Genomic DNA, 24,626 nt, shown 5'->3' with positions numbered 1-24,626 from the left:
GCGGCATACAAATCTAAATAATAAATAAATAAATAAAATAAAATAAATATGAATTGCTTGCCAAGCATCTGCATTTTGACCAGCTGACCATAGGGTGGCTGGAAGTTGAAGTCCAGCTCCCTTAAAGTTGCCAAGACTGAGAACCCTGCAATATAGTCAAAATATTCAAAGAGGGTCTCTAAGGTATTACAGCTAGGAGTGGGGAGATTGAGTAAGGGTGGGGACCAAATCTTTCCATCTTAGGCAGTGTTATTATTATTATGGCTCACAACATATCAGAACAGTATAACAATACATCTAAAAATCAAATTAATATAGCTAAAAAGACTTAAAAACTCTAATATAATTTTAAAAAACCATTCATTACCATTCACTCAACCAAACATACTAAACATTCATTGATCAGGTGACTAAGCTCTAGTGGCCCCAAGCCTGGCGGCATAAATGGGTCTTTAAACTTTTATGGAAGGCGAGGAGGGTGCAGGCAGTGCGAATCTCTGGGGGGAGCTGATTCCAGAGGGCCGGGGGCCCCACAGAGAAGGCTCTAATTACAGCAGCCCCACCCAACCACAGGTGGCCTCATTTTCTCTTGTAATAATCCTTCAGTTGTTGTCTCCTATGCATCACTCTACGCATGCATGGATGTGTCATTAATTCTTGTTCAGAATCCAGGGATGATACAGATGACTGATCTCCTCCTGGGCTGTCTGCCAAACTCCCCTTTTCCCTGTCACTCATGCTTCCTAGGTCAGAGGAGACTTTGTCATCAGATTCTACTGAGAGTAAAACAGGCCTGCGGCATGTGGATGTCTCCCCCACATCCACCTCCACATTCCTTGGGGCAGGAGCTGGGCCAGAGCTAACCACAACATGCATCAAGACAAATTTCTTGTGTGTCCAATCACACTTGGCCAATAAAGAATTCTATCTATTCCACTACAATTTTTTCCTGATTATTTGGGTTGGTGGGTTGGATATAATGCCTTTGGAGTACAGTAGGTTGTGGCAGTTAAAGTGTTGACTTTGTTATCAAGAAGATCTAGGCTTAAGTCCACTGTACATGAGGCAGTTGGGACCCTGAGAAGGCCGACTCTGTGGGACCTGACCGGATGCTGGGATTCATGCGGCAGAAATAATTGGAAGTAATCTGGCCTAATGCCAAGCAGGGCTTCGTAGGTCATAACTAAAACTTTGAATTGTGTCTGGAAACTAATAGGCAACCAACGCAGTTCGCAGAGTGATGGTGAAATATGGATATGCCTTGGAAGGCCCATAACTGCTCACGCGGCTGCATTTTAGATGATTTGAAGTTTCTGAACACTCTTCAAAGGTAGCTCCATGTAGAGAGCATTGCAGTAGTCATTTTGTTATGAATAGAGAGGAATACTTTCACGCTGTATATTACCCAGTCTGGGTTGGACTGGATTGGATTCAAAACCTCATAGATTTGGGGGTTTTACCTGCAAGGTAAGCCACACTCTGGGTATTCACCTCAAACTTATCACAGTTCCTATGTTTGTTAACCAGAGCGAGGAGTGTGTGCAGAATCCTTACTGTTCTTGCTACGATGGCCGGAGATGGGTGCCGGTAACCTAGTGAAATAAACAGTGTAAATACACAATCAGGTGTCTGCAAAGAAAGAAAAGTGTCAGTTGAAAAGTGGGAGAATGCCTTAAAGAGAAGGTGCATAAACTTAAATGAGGATTCAGAAACTAGGATGGGAGTTGAAGGTTTACCCATCCAGACCCTTTGAAACCTGTTTGCAAACGTAATTTTATTTTAATGTGTACTGATTGCTGTACATTCAAAGTGACAATAAAGCTATTCTATTCTAGAAACATAGAAACATAGAAGTCTGACGGCAGAAAAAAGACCTCATGTGGTCCATCTAGTCTGCCCTTATACTATTTTCTGTATTTTACCTTAGGAGGGATATATTTTTATCCCAGGAATGTTTAAATTCAGTTACTGTGGATTTATCTACCACATCTGCTGGAAGTTTGTTCCAAGGATCTACTACTCTTTCAGTAAAATAATATTTTCTCATGTTGCTTTTGATCTTTCCCCCAACTAACTTCAGATTGTGTCCCCTTGTTCTTGTGTTCACTTTCCTATTAAAAACACTTCCCTCCTGGACCTTATTTAACCCTTTAACATATTTAAATGTTTCAATCATGTCCCCCCTTTTCCTTCTGTCCTCTAGCCTATACAGATTGAGTTCATTAAGTCTTTCCTAATACTTTTTATGCTTAAGACCTTCCACCATTCTTGTAGCCCGTCTTTGGACCCGTTCAATTTTGTCAATATCTTTTTGTAGGTGAGGTCTCCAGAACTGAACACAGTATTCCAAATGTGGTCTCAACAGCACTCTATATAGCGGGATCATAATCTCCCTCTTCCTGCTTATTATACCTCTAGCTATGCAGCCAAGCATCCTACTTGCTTTCCCTACCGCCTGACTGCACTGTTCATCCATTTTGAGACTGTCTGAAATCACTACCCCTAAATCCTTTTCTTCTGAAGTTTTTGCTAACACAGAACTGCCAATACAATACTCAGATTGAGGATTCCTTTTCCCCAAGTGCATTATTTTACATTTGGAAACATTAAACTGCAGTTTCCATTGCTTTGACCATTTATCTAGTAAAGCTAAATCATTTACCATATTACAGACATATTCTACATATTCTATTCTATTCTATTCTTCCCTATCCTATCCAGTAAAAACTGGACTTTAGTAGCCTGCAAGACAGGTTGCTGATTCTCACAACCAAAAGGAATAAGCACTGATTATGCAAAGTTAGCAATGCTAACTACTAATATTTAGTGGCTTCGATAGTTGGTGTGAGTTTCCGGAAAGGCAGCAATCCTTAGAATCTGGGACACTGGAGAGCTGGGTGGCATATAAATTTAATAAATAAATAAAATGCAATGCCTCTTTGAGGCTTTTGCACACAAGGAAGATGTATTGTTCACTGGTATTTAAAATCCCAAATTGGAATGAAAGGACACTGAAAGCAATTAATTGTGTTGATTGTCAGGGAGGTATGTCACATCAATCCCAAGAGAATGCTAGGCCTGATTAACACAGAAAGGTAACTATAGAACAAACACTACAATATGAGAAAGCCAGAATTATTTCTAAGCATAATTCCTCCTTAAATGCAGTTCAAATTCACTTTGGTCAGCATCTTCTTTACTTATACTTACGTATAAATATATTTTCACTATGTATTTTCACTTTGCCCCCTAACGCGTAGCAACAATTTCCCTTTGTAATCCAGAAACAACTCTTCAACAATATACAGTGTTCCCTCGATTTTCGCGAGGGATGCGTTCCGAGACTGCCCGCGAAAGTCAAATTTCCGCGAAGTAGAGATGCGGAAGTAAATACACCATTTTTGGCTATGGACAGTATCACAAGCCTTCCCTTAACACTTTAAACCCCTAAATTATCATTTCCCATTCCCTTAACAACCATTTACTCACCATTATTACTGGTACTCACCATTGAATAAGACACTTAGTGATCCTGATATTTATAAACATAATTATTTATTACCAATATTTATTTTTTTTGTTATTTATTTGCAAAAATTATTAGTTTGGAGATGACGTATGACGGGAAAAACCGTGGTATAGAAAAAAAACCGCTAAGTATTTTTTAATTAATATTTTTAAAAAAACAGTGGTATAGGCTATTCGCGAAGTTTGAACCCGCGAAAATTGAGGGAACACTGTACATTGTTATACATTGTTTTATTGTTGCTGTGAGCCGCCCCGAGTGTACGGAGAGGGGTGGCATACAAATCTAATAAATAATAATAATAATAATAATAATAACAACAACAACAACAACAATAATAAACAGATCTCCCCTTTTTACAAATGACCCAAGTCTCAAACCAGGGCTTTGTCTGTAAAAATTGTGTCGTTTCCTGAAGCGCATCTCAGTTTCTCGCACAAAAGTTCCTTTCAGCCTATTATTCTATGTATTTTTTTCCTCTTTCCCACTCCAGTCTTTCTCTTCAGTATCTTCTGTTCCCCTTTGAGGAACTCTAAAATGCTCTAAGATCCTTTTCTGATGCAATTCATTGGCACAATATACAGAATTCCTTCCCACAAACAATGCTGTTGTGTCCAGTTGACTGGGCCCGACAGCAACATAGAAACATAGAAAATTGATGGCAGAAAAAAACGTCATGGCCCATCTAGTCTGCCCTTATACTATTTCCTGTATTTTATCTTAGGATGGGTATATGTTTATCCCAGGCATGTTTAAATTCAGTTACTGGGGATTTAATAACCACGTCTGCTGGAAGCTTGTTCCAAGCATCTACGATTCTTTCAGTAAAATAATATTTTCTCACATTGCTTCTGATCTTTCCCACAACTAACCTCAGATTGCGCCCCCTTCTTCTTGTGTTCACTTTCCTATTATTTATGAACCTTATTTAACCCTTTAACATATTTAAATGTTTCGATCATGTCCCCCCTTTTCCTTCTGTCCTCCAGACTATACAGGTCGAGTTCATTAAGTCTTTCCTGATACGTTTTATGCTTAAGACCTTCCACCATTCTTGTAGCCCATCTTTGGACCTGTTCAATTTTATCAATATCTCTTTGTAGGTGAGGTCTCCAGAACTGAACACAGTACAGTAGTACCTCTAGATACGAGCTGCTCCACATGTGAGTATTCCAAGTTACGAGCCACGACGGGAGTGAAATTTCTGTTCCAGACCCGAGCTCAAATTCAGGATATGAGCCGAGCTTCCACTAGGTGGCGCAATAATCCTTGCTTCTGGTTATCTCCGCGGGGGGGGGGGGGAGGAAGAAACAAAGTCTAAAGCCATTTGTTCCAGATACGAGTTGATCGACATACGAGCTCTGTTCTGGAACGAATTAAACTCGTATCTAGAGGTACTACTGTATTCCAAATGTGGCCTCACCAGCACTCCATACAGCGGGATCACAATCTCCCTCTTCCTGCTTGTTATACCTCTAGCTATGCAGCCAAGCATTCTACTCGCTTTCCCTAGCGCCTGACTGCACTGTTCGCCCATCTTGAGAGCAAGAAAATTAAGCCACCGCATCGCCTTCCTACCTTTTAGCAGATGTCCCACAAGTGCAAAGTTGAAATTAGAGTTGAAATTGAGTCCCACAAAGTGGTCCATCTGCTTGCAGTGCCACTCTAGAGGCTTCCTGATCTCCATGAAGACTTCCTCGGGGCTCTGTCCAGGAAGAGGACAAAGTACAGGCATCACTCAGAAAAAGACCCACACTTACTCTTGATTCATTCCATGTAGATGCACTCAGCAATCAACTTGTAAGGAGAAAATATTTGTAACTCAAGTCTGAACTGTGGAGAGCCTGGGTGTTCTCTAAGCTTGGTTGTTTGCCTACAGGAATTATTCAACTAAGTAACATCATCGGTGGATGCCAAGGATTCCACAGTTCATTTCTGAGCTACTAACCTTCTCTTCTTGCGGAATCCACTTTGTATGCAGTATAAACAAGGACTGCAAATAACAGTCTGTGGTTCAAAAAACACTCACAATTAATTCTGCTGCACGAATCCCCGCGACCAGTTAGGTCTTCTCCAGGTCCCGTCAACTAAACAATGTCGCTTGGCGGGACCCAGGGGAAGAGCCTTCTCTATGGCAGCCCCGGCCCTCTGGAACCAACTCCCTCCAGAGATTAGAATTGCCCCCACCCTCCTTGCTTTTCGTAAGCTGCTTAAAACCCACCTCTGCCGCCAGGCATGGGGGAATTGAGATACTCTTTCCCCTAGGCCTCTACAATTTTATGCATGGTATGTCTGTATGGTTTTTATAATAATGGGTTTTTAACTGTTTTTAGTATTGGATTATTATTATATGCTGTTTTATTACTGTTGTTAGCCGCCCCGAGTCTGCGGAGAGGGGCGGCATATAAATCCAATAAATAAATAAATAAATAAATAAATAAATAAATAAATAAACAAACAAACAAACAAACAAACAAATAAATAAATAAATAAAATAATAAATTAAGTAGAGTTTCCTTTTTCAGCAGCACCTGTGGGCTGCGAAGTGCTCAGGTTTGAACTGAGTACTTAGTACTCTCTAAGCTTGGCTGTTTTCTTGCAGACATTTCATTACCCAACCAATATTGGTGGGAGTGTCCTTAGTGGTGTTGTGGTTAGCTCTGGCCCAGCTCCTGCCCCAAGGACTGTGGATGTGGGGGAGACATCCACATGCTGCAGGCCTGTTTCCCCCCCCCCGCCGGTGGAATCTGATGATGAAGGCTCCTCTGACCAAGAAGACATGAGTGACAGGGAGGAGAGTGGGGCAGACAGCTCAGAAGGAGATCAATTATCTAGCTCCTCCTTGGATTCAGAACAAGAGTTAATGATACAGCCACGCATGAGGAGAGCGATGCATAGGCAGCAACAACTGAGAGATTATTATCAAAGAAAATGAGGCCACCTGTGGTTGGGTGGGGCTGGGGTAATTAGTGAGGCTGCTATAAAGAGCAGCCTGTGGGTTTGGCCATTGTGGAGGATTATCTGATCATTGTGTTGCGTGACTGCTTTGCTGACTTTGATCTTTGTGTGCTGATTTCCCCCCCGCTTTGAAACTAACCCAGAGCAAAGTGTGTTTCACTTTGTGAAAGAAGGACTGTGAATTGCCTCACAGCTGCAAGCTAAGTATCACAGAACTGATAAGGGACTTGTACAAATTACCAGTTTGTTTGGAGACGAGTGCTCTTTGCTATACAAAAAGAGTGCTCTGTTTATTTGCATTTTCGGTATAAAGAACATTGTTTTGAATTTTCAAACGTGTGTGTGTCTGAAATTGTATCTGTGTATTTTTGGGAGGATTCTACCAGAGAGCTCGACAGAACACCAATATTGGTGGGAGTGTCCTTGGTGGATCCTAGAAAAGGTTGTGTGAACACATCCACTACGTTTTATTTTATAAACCAGGGTTAAAAAAAAATAGCAAGAACTTTTGAACAGTGTTTGGCTGGATTCACAGATGAGACCAACAAGATTTTTAAATTGTGGCTTCGTATCTATGAAAATTCAAAGTCACGGTTGTCCCAAAGATGCTTTTTCAAGAAGCAACTGTACTTTCTTGTTTTTCTTTGAAGATGTTTTTCTTCTCATCCAAGAAGCTTCTTCGGTTCTCATTGGATGGTGAGGGATGGAAAGATTTATATTCCTTGCAATCATCTGGTCATTTGCATTCCTTTAGAATACACTCCACATGTTGCAAGAATATTTGCAAAGTCCAGGTGGATTTTTTCTTTCTTTTTTTTTAAAAAAAATTATTGAATATTTACATTTAAAACAACAGAGACAGAGACACACACAGGAAAAAATATACAAACAAAACATAACATACAAAAGCATGCAACTTTATGCTACATAGGTTACTTTGGTATCAGAACTTAAGCATCTGACGATTACCATATATGCCAACCATTCTGCTGGATCTTATTCCTTACAGCCTATCCATGTTTTATTCTATTTCATTTTCTGATTTTATTATAAACTACGCTTTTTAGATTACTTCTGTCTCTTTGTGTTTCTTTTTCTGGGTTACATTATTTCTTATTACAGTGGTACCTCGTGATACGAACCCCTTGTGATACGAACCCCTCGTGATACGAACCCAGGGTTCGGAAAAATTTTGCCTCTTCTTATGAACTTTTTTCGGCTTACGAACCCACCGCAGATTGCAAAATGGCGCTCCGCTGGGCGCCGCCGCCTGGCTGTCACCTTTTAAAACAGCCAGGGGCTTCTCGGGGTTCTCCCGAACCCGAACTTTTCGGGTTCAGGAGGCCGCCAAGAAGAGTCGCCACCTGGCTGTCACCTTCTGAAACAGCCAGGGGGCTTCTCGGCATTCTCCCGAACGCCGAACCCGGAAGTTTGGGTTCGGGTTCCGGAGGTCACCGAGAAGCGCCCGGCTGTTTCAGAAGGTTACAGCCAGGCGCCGCCGCCCAGCAGAGCGCCATTTTTGCAATCGGCAGCGGCGTTTTCGACCGATCTGGAGGCTGGAAAGGAGGTGGGGAATCCCAATAGGGAATTCCATGGGCGGAGCTTTGACGTCACGAAGATGTCCTTCCTGGAGGCCACGTTTTAAAAGGTGACAGCCGGAGGGCGGCACCCAGCGGAGCGCCATTTTGCGATTCCCCCCCCCCTTTGTACGCATTAATCGCTTTTACATTGTTTCCTATGGGAAACAATGTTTCGTCTTACGAACTTTTCGCCTTACGAACCTACTTCCAGAACCAATTAAGTTCATAAGACGAGGTATTACTGTACTCTGAATTGGTAGTTCAGTAGGCATCAATTGGTGAGTTTAGTAACAGTTTGTCTGCTTGTTTAGTTGACCATAATTAAAAGGATTTATAAGATTACTCTTTATTTTTATTTGTTTTCTTTTGAATGTGTGTACAGTGTTAAAGTTTCAAATATTTTTTTTTACTTAACCGGTCGTACCACCTGTCCCAAGTGTTGTAAAAGATTTATATTCCTTGCAATCATCAGCTCAGTTGCTGATTCTTATAACCAAAAGGAATAAGCATTGATTGTGTAAACTTAGCAATACTAACCACTAATATTTAGTGGCTTCCAAAGTTAGTGTGAGTTTCCGGAAAGGCAGCAAGCATATTCTTACTGCAAGTAAGCAAGCCTTAGAATCTGGTTAGGTCCCACAGAGTGGGTCTTCTCCGGGTCCTGTCAACTAAACAATGCCGCTTGGCGGGACCCAGGGGAAGAGCCTTCTCTGTGGTGGCCCCGGCCCTCTGGAACCAACTCCCCCCAGAGATTAAAATTGCCCCCACCCTCCTTGCCTTTCGTAAGCTCCTTAAAACCCACCTCTGCCGCCAGGCATGGGGGAATTAAGAATTCTTCTCCCCCTAGGCCGTTACAATTGTATGCATGGTATGTTTGTATGTATGTTTGGTTTTATATATTAAGGGGTTTTAATTCGCTTTTAGTATTGGATTACTATTGTATATTGTTTATGATTGTTGTTAGCCGCCCCGAGTTTTCGGAGAGGGGCGGCATATAAATCCAATAAAACTTGAAACTTAAACTTGAAACTTGGGACGCTGGAGAGTTGGGTGGCATATAAATTTAATAAATATATAAAACGCGGCTTTTGCACACAAGGAAGAAGTATTTGTTGACTGCAATTTAAAATCCCAAGTTGGAATGAAGGGACACTGAAAGGAATTAATTATGTTGCTTGTCATTTGCATTCCTTTAAAATACATTCCATGTGTTGCAAGAATATTTGGAAAATCCAGGTGGATTTTAAACCAACGTAACATGCATGCACACTTTCAAACCAAGAATACATTAAGGCAGAAGCTTGTCCACCACAAGACACAAACTGAACAACGTGATCTATGCAGTACAATGCAGTGAGACATATACAAATCTGTGCATTGGGGAAACAAAACAACCACTTCACGGATGCATGGCAAAACATAGGCGAACAAACCCATCAGGACAAGATTCTGGGGTCCATCTACATTCTGCCACACAAATCCCAGCGACCGGTTAGGTCCCACAGAGTTGGTCTCCTCCGGGTCCCGTCAACTAAACAATGTCATCTGGCGGGACCCAGGGGAAGAGCCTTCTCTGTGGCAGCTCCTCTGGAATCAGCTTCCTCCAGAGATTAGAACTGCCCCCACCCTCCTTGCCTTTTGTAAACTCCTTAAAACCCACCTCTGTCATCAAGCGTGGGGAAACGGAAACATCTCCCCCTGCCTATGTAGTTTTTGTGCATGATATGACTGTATGTATGTTTTTATATATTGGGGTTCCTTGTTTTTTAGATTTTTAAAATGTATTATTGTTATTTTAGATTCTAACTATTAGATTTGTCATTATATATTGTTTTTATCACTGTTGTAAGCCGCCCCAAGTCTATGGAGAAGGGCGGCATACAAATCTAATAAATAATAATACAAATAATAATAATAATAAAAGACAAAGGCCACTCTTTTGAAAATAGCAAAGTCTATTTTGGACAGAGAGGGCCACTGGTTTGAAAAAAGGGCTCAAAGAGGCCATTTATGTCAAAATTAACAGCCTTTCTTAACTGTGTGTGTGTGTGTGTGTGTGTAGAGAAATACTACATCATTTCTCTCCAGTCTACAACACAGTCCTTTCAATAGGTCCAAGAAGGCTCCACGCCCATTTGCACTACTCAGGTCATCCTGAGGACACAGTGGGTTCAATGACTCTGCAAATGACCAGCTGCCTGCAAGCAGTATAAATCCTTCCCTTCCCCACCATCCAGCCAGAGCGGAAGAAGCTTCTTGGTTGAGAAGTAAAATATCTTCAGAGAAAAACAAGAAAGTATAGTTACATAGAAACATAGATGTCTGACGGCAGAAAAAGACCTCATGGTCCATCTAGTCTGCCCTTATACTATTTTCTGTATTTTATCTTAGGATGGATCTATGTTTATTTTTTATTTTTATTTATTTATTTATTTATTTTGTCCAATACACAATGAGGGTTTTAATGGGTATATATCAATATACACATAGTAAAATACATGATGAAGGTTATAGAGGAGATACTCATAGTAAAATATATCTAAGAAATAATAGAAAAGAAGATATAGGAATAGAATATATCAATGAAAGAATAGAAGAAGAGATATAGGAATAGAAGAAAGATATAGGAGATATAGGAGAGCAATAGGACAGGGGAAGGAAGGCACTCTAGTGCACTTGTACTCGCCCCTTATTGACCTCTTAGGAATCTGGATAGGTCAACTGTAGATAATCTAAAGGTAAAGTGTTGGGGGTTTGGGGATGACACTATGGAGTCCGGTAATGAGTTCCACGCTTCGACAACTCGGTTACTGAAGTCATATTTTTTACAGTCAAGTTTGGAGCGGTTAATATTAAGTTTAAATCTGTTGTGTGCTCTTGTGTTGTTGTGGTTGAAGCTGAAGTAGTCGCCGACAGGCAGGACGTTGCAGCATATGATCTTGTGGGTAATACTTAGATCTTGTTTAAGGCGTCTTAGTTCTAAACCTTCTAGGCCCAGGATTGAAAGTCTAGTCTCATAGGCGTGTTTAAATTCAGTTACTGTGGATTTATCTACCACGTCTGCTGGAAGTTTGTTCCAAGGATCTACTACTCTTTCAGTAAAATAATATTTTCTCATTTCTCTCCAGTCTACAACACAGTCCTTTCAATAGATCCAAAACATTATGGGATAAACATAAACTGTAGTTTGCTGAACAAGACACGGTGGCCTTGGTGGCCAGCTAAGGTAATTGGAATTAAATCTCACAAGAAATCAAAAGCAAACAAAGAGCACAAGTTCTGATTTGAAGTAGTCTAAAAATACTTCTGGGGGAAAAACCAGCATAAGGTGGGTGCGTCCAAGATCTGTTTGTCTTTGCTTTCGTCTTCCACGTTCTATTTTAGTCTGCAGCCCTACTGGTCAATTTTAGTATGCATCACCTAAATCTTACGACAGTGCTTGTAATACTGCTGAGATATTAAAAATAACCCTAGGCGCCATAAAATAAAAAATCTCATTTCTTGAAACTCAAGGAATGTCAAACAATATTACGTTCTCAAAACTCAAGCTACTTTTCAACAAGGAAGCAGCTCATTTTTCCCTCCCAAAAAAACTGATTCACCCCTGGTGAATAGATGACGCATATTACAGCAACGCTAAGAAAACATTCATGCTTTCTTTTGTTTCTTGTGTGCTTTGGGAAATGCTTTGCTTACTTTATCATTAAATACCCGGAGGTTGTCCAGAGTGTGAAGGTTCTGCTCAAGTAAAGCCGTGCCTGCGGAATACAGATTGACCTCGTCCAGCTGTAGAACTGCCATGGCCACCCAAAAGAGTATCTTGTGCATAGGTGAGTCCTGAACAGAAACGGAGAAATGAAACGACAGAACCGGAGCACATCATTTGGATAGAAGGGAATACATTGATACCTCGTCTTACAAACACCTCGTCATACAAACTTTTCAAGATACAAACCCAGGGTTTAAGATTTTTTTGCCTCTTCTTACAAACTATTTTCACCTTACAAACCCACCGCCGCCGCTGGGATGCCCCGCCTCCGGACTTCCGTTGCCAGTGAAGCACCCGTTTTTGCGCTGCTGGGAACCCCCTGAGGCTCCCCTCCATGGGAAACCCCACCTTTGGACTTTCGTTGCCAGTGAAGCACTCATTTTTGCGCTGCTGGGATTCCCCTTCAGCATCGCAAAAACATAGAAGTCCGGAGGTGGGGTTTCCCATGGAGGGGAGTCTCAGAGGAATCCCAGCAGCGCAAAAACGGGCACTTTGGCTGGCAAAAGGGGTGAATTTTGGGCTTGCACGCATTAATCACTTTTCCATTGATTCCTATTGGAAACATTGTTTCATCTTACAAACCTTTCATCTTAAGAACCTCTTCCTGGAACCAATTAAGTTTGTAAGACAAGGTATCACTGTATTTGTAAGTTAGGGTTGAATGGTAGGGTCCTTGGTGCTCTCTGAGCTTGGTTTTCTTGGAGACCTTTCATCACCACACTAAGTAACGTAGTCAGTGATGTGGCAATGAAGTATCTGCAAGAAAAACACCAAGTTCAGAGAGCACCAGGGACCCCACAGCACATTTGTTCTGCTGTGAAAGATACTGAACAAAAAGTCACGTCTTTCTCATGTCCAGAAAAGTGGGCGCATCTGGCATACGATCTCCAGGCTCCAAGGAACCTGTAACTGGAACCATGGGTAAAAAAACAAGATCGAATGGACATGGACACTTGGCCCAGTCTGGATGGGATGATCAAAAAGTGGCTCGAGAGTTTTATTCTACTGATGACTGGTAGCTGCTGCTGTCATTCTCTCGTTCTTTGGGTTGCTTTTTCTATAAACAGCCTTCCAAATTTATACCCACAGCCAAAACGAACTGTTGAGATATGTTTTCTTTTATGTACACTGAGAGCATATGCGCCAAAGACAAATTCCTTGTATGTCCAATCACACTTGGCCAATAAAGAATTCTATTCTATTCTAAAAATAAAAAAAGATTTAGGCCATGCTACCAATGTACAGGCATACCCAGAGAGAAAGACTAATATATACACCACAGATTCTACAAAAACAACAACTTTGGGCAGAGGAATATATGGGCAAGCTGGCCATTCATATTGCCCATGAAGCTGAGACAGGCTTATTTATTTTAGGAAAATTGACATGGCTACCTAACTCACTCATGGTGACTCCAGGAGGCTTCCCAATGTGAACCAACCACCTGGTGGGCTCCATATCACCGTGGGATCCCCAGGCCTGCTGGCAGAACCATGTCTTCAGAGCCTTTGAAAGAATATCAAGGTGGAGACCAATCTTATTTCTTAGGAGCCTTGGAGGTGCAGTGGTTAAGAGTGCAGTGCTGCAAGCTACCTCTGCTGATCACCAGCTGCCAGCAGTTTGGCAGATCGAATCTCAGTAGGGGCAAGATTGACTCAGCCTTCCATCCTTCCAGGGTCGGTAAAGTGAGGACCCAGATTGTTGGGGAAGTATGCTTACTCTCTGTAAACTCTACGGAGAGGGGTGGCATACAAATCTAATAATAATAAAATAAAATAAAAACTGCTTAGAGAGGGCTGTAAAGCACTGTGAAGTGGTATATAGGTCTTATTGCTATTGCTATTATCTCCACGGGGATGATGTTCCAAAGGTTTCAAGGGAGGAAACCACCACCAAGAAGGCCCTTCTTGGGTCTCACTAGATGGGACTCCTTAAGAGAGGAACCACCTTCACTCTGCCTCCCACATTTTTGGATAGGGCATGTTCTGTCTGGGTGCCCCCAGACCTCAACACCAACTGGAAAAAACAGCCGGACACGCTGGTAAAAACAAAGGCACTTTATAGTTTGAAAAATAAACACAGAGAAAAACCTGTTCTTCCCAACAGGCAGGCTATGAGACTTCACAGCAGAGTCCTGACGGCCAGACAATACAGCAGACTTCTTGCTGGCACACCCACCACTGTAGAGAATAAGACCCACACCTTTTTTCTCCCAAGGTTTCAGTATTCAAAGTCACAAACCAGAATTCCAATACGCCAAAGATCACAGCCAGGTCCCAGGACTCCCAAAGATAATACTCCACAAGCCAGGAAGGGTGGGTCTGCCTTTTCAGCCTTTCCAGAGAGCACCACACCCAAACCCAGCTGTTGCCTCTTTAGTGCTGAAAGTACCTGGCTAATTGTCCCCTTCGTTGTGTTGCTCTTCTCTGCCGGAGATCGATGATTGCTTGTGCATTTTCATCTAAGGAATCCAGGCTGCTTGCTGGGGAGAGCTCCCTCTCGGGGGACTCTGGCTGTCCTCCCTCTCCCTCAGCCTGAGATTCCTCCTCCCCGTCTGCCTGAACCTCCTGTTCCTCATCCTCCCCCTCTGAGCAGGAAGCCGGCAGAGGATCAGCCGTTCCCTGAGGGGCCTCAGACGGAATCACAACAGGGCAGATGTAACTTCTTGTCCATGGAGATTCTCAATCATCCTGGTCAAGAGTGCTTTGCCTTCAGTGACATATGCAGGCATTGTTCCAAAGATCTTTTTTTTTTTGCAAAAGGCAACTGGACTCTCTTGACCTTTTCTCTGAAAACGTTTCGCTTCTCATCCAAGGAAGTCCAGTTCCCTTTTAGAAAACAGAGCATCTTTGGGACAAACCTCCCTTTTCTTTCTCCCATTTCTTTCTCTGAATTGCCCCAACCTCTTTTCTTTTTTTGGTAAAAAAATAAATACGGACCTCAAAAAAAAGAAACCAAATAATCTGCTGGGGGCGCTACCAATTTACCTTATTGAGGAGTGGCTGGAGCTTAGTCAGGGCTATGACGGTGGCCTCTATCAGAACTTGGCTGTTGTAGTTATCGGGCCCTTTCAAGCAGCTCTCCAGACCCTGTCATTGGTTAAAAAAAAAGAAATATCAAAGTAATATCAGCTTGTTTATACTGATTTTTAATCCCTGCAGATGTGGGTTCCCCTTTCACATTGTGGTCTTGTTTCCTGGTGCCTCAGTCAATCCAGGATGCCTCTGATAAAAGGAGTCCTTTTGTTCTGCCTTGCTTTTTCTGGAATGGAGCCATTAAAACCATCAGTTTCAGTTTACCTTCTGCGTTGCCTAGTCTTGGCTTTTATCTCCTTCTATGCTGATTGGAAAGAAAATTGCTTGCACTTTTGATTCTTCTCCATGACACATTTCTTCCTAGTTAACCAAAAGCTCCAATCCCATGAGCAGAAACCTTCATCCTTTTTTTTTTAGTTTATCTGTTCTAACAATACACTACTGGCTAGCCCATTCCCACAGGTGTACAGCTGAAGCATTAGCACAGGGAATGAAAAAGCATTATGAGTGGATCAAAATAAAACACAATTGGGGAAAAAACAATCTCTCTCTCTCTGTGTGCTTAAAATGAGGGAAATATTTAGTATTTTAGTATCTAGTGGTCCCTCTGACCCAGGGGAAGAGCCTTCTCTGTGGTGGCTCCGACCCTCTGGAACCAGCTCCCCCCGGAGATTAGGATTGCCCCCACCCTTCCTGCCTTTCGTAAATTCCTTAAAACCCACCTCTGTCGTCAGGCATGGGGGAACTAAAACATCTCCCCCTTGCCCATGTTGTTTTGCCGCTTGATTGATTGACTGTGTGCCTGTTTTTTATATACATTGGGATTGTTTTATGAATTTTTAAACTTAAAATTGTAATTACATTGGTGGGCATTGGATTTGTTACTATGTACTGTTTTTATTATTGTTGTGAGCCGCCCCGAGTTTGCGGAGAGGGGCGGCATATAAATCCAATAAATCTAATCTAATCTAATCTAATCACATGCAGATGTGAAATATGATTTAGCACAGTGTTTCCCAACCTTGGCAACTTGAAGATATTTGGACTTCAACTCCCAGAATTCCCGAGCCAGCGAATGCTGGCTGGGGAATTCTGGGAGTTGAAGTCCAGATATCTCCAAGTTGCCAAGGTTGGGAAACACTGATTTAACACATGGAATTGAAGATGACCAGCACTGGAGATTTATTAAAAGCTCATTAGGTTTTATTTCCAAATGTGAGTTGATCTGTTTACACAATTTGCATTTGTCTCATGTGACGCTATACAGATAGTCCTCAACTTACGACCACAATTGAGCCCCAAATTTTTGTTGCTCAGTGAGACGTTTGTTAAGTGAGTTTTGCCCCATTTTATGACCTTTCCTACCATTGTTGTTAAGTGAATCACTGCAGCTGTTAACACGGTTGTTAGAAACATAGAAACATAGAAGACTGACGGCAGAGAAAGACCTCATGGTCCATCTAGTCTGCCCTTATACTATTTCCTGTATTTTATCTTACAATGGATATGTGTTTATCCCAAGCATGTTTAAATTCAGTTGCTGTGGATTTACCAACCACGTCTGCTGGAAGTTTGTTCCAAGGATCTACTACTCTTTCAGTGAAACAATATTTGCTCACGTTGCTTTTGATCTTTCCCCCAACTAACTTCAGATTGTGTCCCCTTGTTCTTGTGTTCACTTTCCTATTAAAAACACTTCCCTCCTGAACCTTATTTAACCCTTTAACTTATTTAAATGTTTCGATCATGTCCCCCCTTTTCCTTCTGTCCTCCAGACTATACAGATTGAGTTCATTAAGTCTTTCCTGATACGTTTTATGCTTAAGACCTTCCACCATTCTTGTAGCCTGTCTTTGGACCCGTTCAATTTTGTCAATATCTTTTTGTAGGTGAGGTCTCCAGAACTGGACACAGTATTATTCCAAATGTGGTCTCACCAGCGCTCTATATAAGGGGATCACAATCTCCCTCTTCCTGCTTGTTATACCTCTAGCTATGCAGCCAAGCATCCTACTTGCTTTTCCTACCGTCCAACCACACTGCTCACCCATTTTGAGACTGTCAGAAATCACTACCCCTAAATCCTTCTCTTCTGAAGTTTTTGCTAACACAGAACTGCCAATGCAATACTCAGATTGAGTTCCTCCTCTAGTCATGCTAGATGGACGTCTGTCATGTAATCACAATTTGGTGGCCCTGTAATTGGCAAACATTTACAACGGTTGCAGCATACCAAAGTCATGTGACCACCATTTGGGACCTTCCAATCCAGCTTTTGCCAACCAAAGTCGATGAGCAGGGAAGCCGGCTTCACTTAACAACTACAATGATCTGCTTAGCCGTGCCGAGAAACCCACAAACTCTCATAAAATCGGGCGTGTCTCACTTAACAATTGTCTTGCATCATATTGGAAATTCTGTCTCCGGCTGGGATCATGTGTCAAGGGCTACCTGTATGCAAATGCAGGAGAAAGAAAAGAAAGAACGTTCCGGTAAAGACAAAACAGAAAGACACACCTTGCTCAGGATCCGGATGATTTGTTTTATCTGTCCATGTGACACCCGTTTGCTAATGCAACCGAAGACCACAAGGGCTCTTGGCTGGAGGGATGGATTATACTGGAATGCAAACCTGTTAAGGGAGAAAGACGATAATTAAAGCCTGCAGGTATAAGACCACAATGAAATATGAAATAAGTTTTCAGATAATATGTACTATTACTATTTTGTGTGTGTGTGTTAATTCATTTTTGCTTTGTTTTACATTGATTGTTGTATGTTGTAAGTGATGATGTCCTTGATTATGCCTTTTGAACGGTATGCAGTATGTGTTGTTTAATGGAAAATTCAATAAAAAATATTTGCAAACAGAAAGTGCCTCAAACAGAAAAGAGGAAGGAACATAGTGACCCAGGCAGAATTTGTAGCTTAGGTGACCTACTTCTGAGCTAGTTCTGTCCACTGGTCAAGCCATTTGCAGGTCGGGATATCTCTCATGCACGCCTGCAGGAAAATCAAAAGGTCAGATGATCTGATTACGTCATACTAAAGCATTTATTCAACCGAAAGTGAGCATTACTTGAACAGGGATTACGGTGGTTTCGTATTCAGGGAACTGAAAAATGACACCCATCTTTATTTATGTTTCCTTGTTGGCAGCCTTAAACAATTCAAACAGCCCGCACTTAATGCCTATTCCTTCAGAGACTGTTCAAAATTACAACTGCGTCAGAAGGGCTTATGATCTGGGCCCAAAGTTATAATTGTTACAGCACCCACCACCACAGGTCATGTGATTGTGATTTGGGCACCAGGAAATCCGTTTGCACGTACGGTGGGTTGCTGAGTGCCCTGCGATCATGTGTGATTTTACATGTGCTTTTTTCCCCACTGGCTTGTTTATTTATTTATTGGATTTGTATACCGCCCCTCTCCGAGGACTTGGGGCGGCTCACAACGTAAAAAAAAAACAGTATACAATATCATAGAAACATAGAAGACTGACGGCAGAAAAAGACCTCATTATCCATCTAGTCTGCCCTTATACTATTTCCTGTATTTTATCTTAGGGTGGATCTATGTTTATCCCAGGCATGGTTAAATTCAGTTACTGTGGATTTACCAACCACGTCTGCTGGAAGTTTGTTCCAAGGATCTACTACTCTTTCAGTAAAATAATATTTTCTCATGTTGCTTTTGATCTTTCCCCCAACTAACTTCAGATTGTGTCCCCTTGTTCTTGTGTTCACTTACCTATTAAAAACACTTCCCTCCTGAAACTTATTTAACCCTTTGACATATTTAAATGTTTCGATCATGTCCCCCCTTTTCCTTCTGTCCTCCAGACTATATCAAAGTCTAAAATATAATTAATATAATTAACTACTCTGAAACCCTGGAACATTAAAAAATCATTCATTCACATTCAACAACAAGCATACATCGCACTCGTCAGCCAGAAGCTATGGTCTAGTGGCCCCAAGCCTGGCGGCATAGATGGGTTTTCAAGTTCTTACGGAAAGCAAGGAGGGAGCTGATTTCAGAGGGCTGGGGCCCCCACAGAGAAGGCTCTTCCCCTAGGCCCCGCCAAGTGACATTGTCTAGTTGATGGGACTGGAGGAGGCCGATTCTGTGGGACCTGACCGGTCACTGGGACTCATGCGGCAGAATTTCCCCAGAAAGTCAAACTGCTGCTTCCTGGCCAGAAGATTCCCGTTTGAGTCTTGGGGAGCTGGCTGAAGGTGGAAGGAATTCCAGGAGGGGCATTTTTCACACCCAGCTCCTTTGAGAGCAAAACCACGACCTGACAGATGTTCTGCAACAGAGTTTGTGTTCTCAAGGAGGGAATCCCTGGAGGTTTTTACTCTGCTAGTTATTGCTGATTACAAGGGGTAGTGCTCATCCCCCTTCAAGGGCCATTGAGAAAACACTGTCTAAAGATGTTTCCGTGGCCAGCGTGATGTTGCAGAGCACTGCTACCATCCCACTGAAGTGGTACCTATTTATCTACTCGCATTTGCATGCTTTCAAATGCCTAGGTGAGCAGGAGGTAGGGTGAGGATGGGAGCTCATCCCTTTGCGTGACACTCGGGCCTCAAATGTCGGCTGTTGGCTTTCCAGCCAATAAGCCCAGCATCTTAACTGTTTAGCCCAGTGTTTTTCAACCAGTGTGCCGGGGCACACTAGTGTGCCGTGAGACATGGTCAGCTGTGCCGCGAAGCTGAGAGAGAGAAAGAAAGCAAGAGAGAGAGAGAGAAAAAGAAAGAAAGCAAGAGAGAGAGAGAAAGAAAGTGAGAGAGAAAGAGAGAGAAAGAGAGAAAAAGAACAAGAGAAAGAAAGCAAGAGAGAGAGAAAGAGAGAGAAAGAAAGCAAGAGAGAGAGAGAGAAAGAGAGAGAAAGAAAGCAAGAGAGAGAGAGAAAGAGAGGGAGGGAAGGAGAGAGAGAGAAAGACATAGATGGAGGTAGGGAGGGAGAGAGAAAGCAAAAAAGAGAGGAAGGAAGGAAGAGAAAGAAAGAGGGATGGAGAGAGAGAAAGAAAGAGGAAGGAAGGGAGAGAAAGAGGGAGAGAGAAATAGAGCGAAAGGGAGGAAGAGAGAGAATTTCTTTGTCCAAACTTTTTTTAGCCCTCCCCGCCCCGCTCAATGTGCCCTAGGGTTTCGTAAATGTAAAAAATGTGCCGCGGCTCAAAAAAGGTTGAAAATCACTGGTTTAGCCATTGTGCCATCTTCCCCAAGGAGACTGGGTGAAAAAGTCCCACCTGAAATATTTCAGAACAAAACATCTGCAGCACAGGGTGTTTTCAGCCAGTCCCCATAAATGAGAAAGCTTCCTCTTGTTATTAGGGACTGAACCCAAACACCCAATGGTGCAAATGTTCTGTGCCAAAAATTCTACATGGATTTGGGGTCAGAGTGACTTTCTGCCATGGAGGAGAACTTCAGCACTAAGCTGGAGAAGAGAAACCTGGATCATGAAGATCTGAGCTGCGTCTGGAAGGGAGTCACCAGACCCAGATTTTTTGCACCATCCGCGTAAGGATCCAAGCAGTTGTTAAATGACTGCAATGGGGAGAGCAGTTGTTGAGTGAGATGATCAGTTGAACTGATGGCTGCAACAACTTATGACCTAATTGCTGAACTGTGTTTTGTCACAGAGCACCAAGGACTCTTCAACTGTTACATAGAAACATAGAAGACTGACGGCAGAAAAAGACCTCATGATCCATCTAGTCTGCCCTTATACTATTTTTTGTATTTTATCTTAGGATGGATATATGTTTATCCCAGGCATGTTTAAATTCAGTTACTGTGGATTTATCTACCCCGTCTGCTGGAAGTTTGTTCCAAGGATCTACTACTCTTTCAGTAAAATAATATTTTCTCATGTTGCTTTTGATCTTTCCCACAACTAACTTCAGATTGTTTCCCCTTGTTCTTGTGTTCACTTTCCTATTAAAAACACTTCCTTCCTGAACCTTATTTAACCCTTTAACATATTTAAATGTTTTGATCATGTCCCCCCTTTTCCTTCGGTCCTCCAGACTATACAGATGGAGTTCATGAAGTCTTTCCTGATACGTTTTATGCTTAAGACCTTCCACCATTCTTGTAGCCCATCTTTGGACCCGTTCAATTTTGTCAATATGTTTCTGTAGGTGAGGTCTCCAGAACTGAACACAGTATTCCAAATGTGGTCTCACCAGCGCTCTATATAGCGGGATCATAATCTCCCTCTTCCTACTTGTTATACCTCTAGCTATGTTATACCTCTAGCATCCTACTTGCTTTCCCTACCGCCTGACTGCACTGTTCACCCATTTTGAGACTGTCAGAAATCACGACCCCTAAATCCTTCTCTTCTGAAGTTTTTGCTAATACAGAACTGCCAATACAATACTCAGATTGAGGATTCCTTTTCCCCAAGTGCATTATATAACATTTGGAAACATTAAACTGCAGTTTCCATTGCTTTGACCATTTATCTAGTAAAGCTAAATCATTTACCATATTACAGACCCCTCCAGGAATATCAACCCTATTGCACACTTTAGAGTCATCGGCAAATAGGCAAACCTTCCCTACCAAACCTTCCCCTATGTCACTCACAAACATATTAAAAAGAATAGGACCCAGAACAGACCCTTGTGGCACACCGCTTGTAACCTGTCTCTGCTCAGAATACTCGCCATTAACAATAACTCTCTGATGTCTACGCTTCAGCCAGCTGCAAATCCATCGAACTATCCAGGGATTAAGTCCAATCTTCACTAATTTATCTATCAGCTCTTTATGTGGAACCGTATCAAAGGCTTTGCTGAAGTCCAGATAGGCGATATCCACAGCACCACCTTTATCCAACCCCCTTGTGACAGTCAATGATATCAATGAGATTAGTCTGACATGATTTGCCTTGTTCTCCTAAATTGAGGACTACCTGTACATAACCAGTGAGTGTGGCTGCAGTCCACACTTGTGTCTATTCTCAGATCCCCAGAGATAGAAAATAACTTAGTCTCTGCCACCTCTCTCTCACACACACAGACACACACTTTTACTTAGACATGCATAAATAATAGCCATCTATTATATTGGTTTACATAATAGCCATCTATGTTGCTTGAGGCAGGCAGGATTCCCTTGGGTACCATTTATTGGTGGTCCAGGGAAAGGGAGGGTTTTGCCTTCTCTTTCTGCTCAAGATCCCCATGTACAATTGGTGGGCCACCGTGTGACACAGAATACTGGACTCGATGGGCTTTGGCCCGATTCAGCATGGCTCTTCTTAGGTTCTTATTTCAGCAAGAGGAAATGAGACTTGAATTTTTAAGATAGGAAAATAGAATACTGTATACGGTGTTAAGTGTGGGAAAGCGTGATTTTTGAACGCTCTACCACATGAAAACACCACCCTAATCCACATTTATACATTCAGCATATGTATCAGGAAACAGTCTGAGCTAAATCCCTTTTCTTTATGTATATTCATTTGTTTAAAACCTTTAAAATATTATCCCTTTTCTGATGTGTAGATTCCATTCCACTGTACAGTGTTCCCTCGATTTTCGCGGGTTCAAACTTCGCGAAAAGTCTATACCACGGTTTTTCAAAAATATTAATTAAAAAATACTTTGTGGTTTTTCCCCCTATACCGCCTGATGATGTCATATGTCATCGCCAAACTTTCGTCTGCCTTTAATAATTTTTTTTAAAAAATAAACTTTAATAAATAAACATGGTAATAATCTAAATGGTTGCTAAGGGAATGGGAAATTGTAATTTAGGGGTTTAAAGTGTTAAGGGAAGGCTTGTGATATTGTTCCTAGCCAAAAATAATGTATTTACTTCCGCATCTCCACTTCGCGGAAATTCAAGTTTCGCAGGCGGTCTCGGAACGCGTCCCCCGCGAAAATCGAGGGAACACTGTATATGTGGACTAGATTGTGAGTGAGCACAAGTTCTCAATCAGATTAATTTAATATTTTCTTTTTTATTTCCTATCATAAAAATGTTATACTGTACATCAGAAAAAAAACAACTCAAAACACTTCAATCTTAATTCTGATCTCTGCTGTGTAAAATATGCACTTGCCATAACCGATGTACTAAGGGCTACTTGAATTATCTACAAATTACACAATTTTGCAACCCTAATATCTTACTCATGCTTGTACACACATATCCTGACGTCCTTGCCATACCTCCATAATTTCCAGCAATGCTTCTGTGACTGTTTCCAGAGATGTGAGTGCAAATGTTTCTCTTTCATAGGAACCAGGAGAGAATGACCGGTCTCGATAGCTGGATCGGAATGCAATGACCGCTGCTGATTTCACTTTGCTAATTCCAAACAGCAAGTAGAATTTGGGCAGTGAGAACTCTGTTAAACTCAGCCTCAAAACCTGCTTCGTTTCCTCTGTGGAAAGAAAAAAAAAAAGGAACAAAGACTTTGATTTCTGTTCCATCTTTGAAAACTGAAATGCTTCAATCTCCACAATGGATGAATGGCTGCAAAAATGGATGGAGTTAGCAGACATGGCTAAATTGACTGTTATGACAAAAGAAAATTATATAAATACAGTGATACCTTGTCTTACAAACGCCTCGTCATACAAACTTTTCAAGATACAAACCCGGGGTTTAAGATTTTTTTGCCTCTTCTTACAAACTATTTTCACCTTATAAACCCACCGCTGCCACTGGGATGCCCCACCTCCGGACTTCCATTGCCAGTGAAGCACCCGTTTTTGCGCTGCTGGGATTCCCCTGAAGCTCCCCTCCATGGGAAACCCCACCTCCAGACTTCCGTGTTCTGTGTTTTTCTGATGCTGCAACAGAAGTCCGGAGGTGGGGTTTCCCAGCGAGGGGAGCCTCAGTGAAATCACAGCATCGCAAAAACACAGAGGTCCGGAGGTGGGGTTTCGAGGACTTCAATGTTTTTGCGATGCTGCGATTTCACTGATGCTCCCTTCTCTGGGAAACCCCACCTCCAGACTTCCGTTGCCAGCGAGCTTGTTTTTGCGATGCTGCGATTCCCCTGCTGGGATTTCCCTGCAGCATTGCAAAAACACAGAAGTCCAGAGGTGGGGTTTCCCATGGAGGGGAACCTCAGGGGAATCCCAGCAGGGCAAAAACGGGCGCTTCGGATGGCAAAAGGGGTGAATTTTGGGCTTGCACGCAGACTCAAGCTCAACCCGGATAAGACGGAGTGGCTGTGGGTTTTGCCTCCCAAGGACAATTCCATCTGTCCGTCCATTACCCTGGGGGGGGAATTATTGACCCCCTCAGAGAGGGTCCGCAACTTGGGCGTCCTCCTCGATCCACAGCTCACATTAGAACAACACCTTTCAGCTGTGGCGAGGGGGCCGTTTGCCCAGGTTCGCCTGGTGCACCAGTTGCGGCCCTATCTGGACCGGGACTCATTGCTCACAGTCACTCATGCCCTCATCACCTCGAGGTTCGACTACTGTAATGCTCTCTACATGGGGCTACCTTTGAAAAGTGTTCGGAAACTTCAGATCGTGCAAAATGCAGCTGCGAGAGCAGTCATGGGCCTACCTAGGTATGCCCATGTTTCACCATCACTCCGCAGTCTGCATTGGCTGCCGATCAATTTCCGGTCACAATTCAAAGTGTTGGTTATGACCTTTAAAGCCCTTCATGGCATCGGACCAGAATATCTCCGAGACCGCCTCCTGCCGCACGAATCCCAGCGACCGATTAGGTCCCACAGAGTGGGCCTTCTCCGGGTCCCGTCAACTA

General features: G+C 42.4%; 1 protein-coding gene across 5 annotated transcripts in view; it reads right to left on the bottom strand.

Annotated features, from left to right (window-relative positions):
• The window catches only part of NF1 (neurofibromin 1), a 416,066-nt gene that overhangs the window by 58,790 nt on the left and 332,650 nt on the right, over positions 1 to 24,626 (bottom strand). For all 5 annotated transcript variants that reach the window (XM_070735304.1, XM_070735306.1, XM_070735307.1 and 2 more), the window contains 7 exons: positions 23,066 to 23,280; positions 17,810 to 17,871; positions 17,386 to 17,500; positions 14,821 to 14,922; positions 11,761 to 11,901; positions 5,105 to 5,231; positions 1,461 to 1,592 (listed from right to left, as the gene is read on the bottom strand). In XM_070735304.1, coding sequence (XP_070591405.1) covers positions 1,461 to 1,592; positions 5,105 to 5,231; positions 11,761 to 11,901; positions 14,821 to 14,922; positions 17,386 to 17,500; positions 17,810 to 17,871; positions 23,066 to 23,280 — 894 coding nt within the window. The remainder of the gene's footprint in view (positions 1 to 1,460; positions 1,593 to 5,104; positions 5,232 to 11,760; positions 11,902 to 14,820; positions 14,923 to 17,385; positions 17,501 to 17,809; positions 17,872 to 23,065; positions 23,281 to 24,626) is intronic.

Source organism: Erythrolamprus reginae, chromosome 1 (genome assembly GCF_031021105.1).
Source record: "Erythrolamprus reginae isolate rEryReg1 chromosome 1, rEryReg1.hap1, whole genome shotgun sequence".
NCBI classification, from domain to species: domain Eukaryota; kingdom Metazoa; phylum Chordata; class Lepidosauria; order Squamata; family Dipsadidae; genus Erythrolamprus; species Erythrolamprus reginae.
The sequence above is the reverse complement of the archived record's forward strand: the minus strand, read 5'-3'. Positions and strand labels throughout refer to the sequence as shown.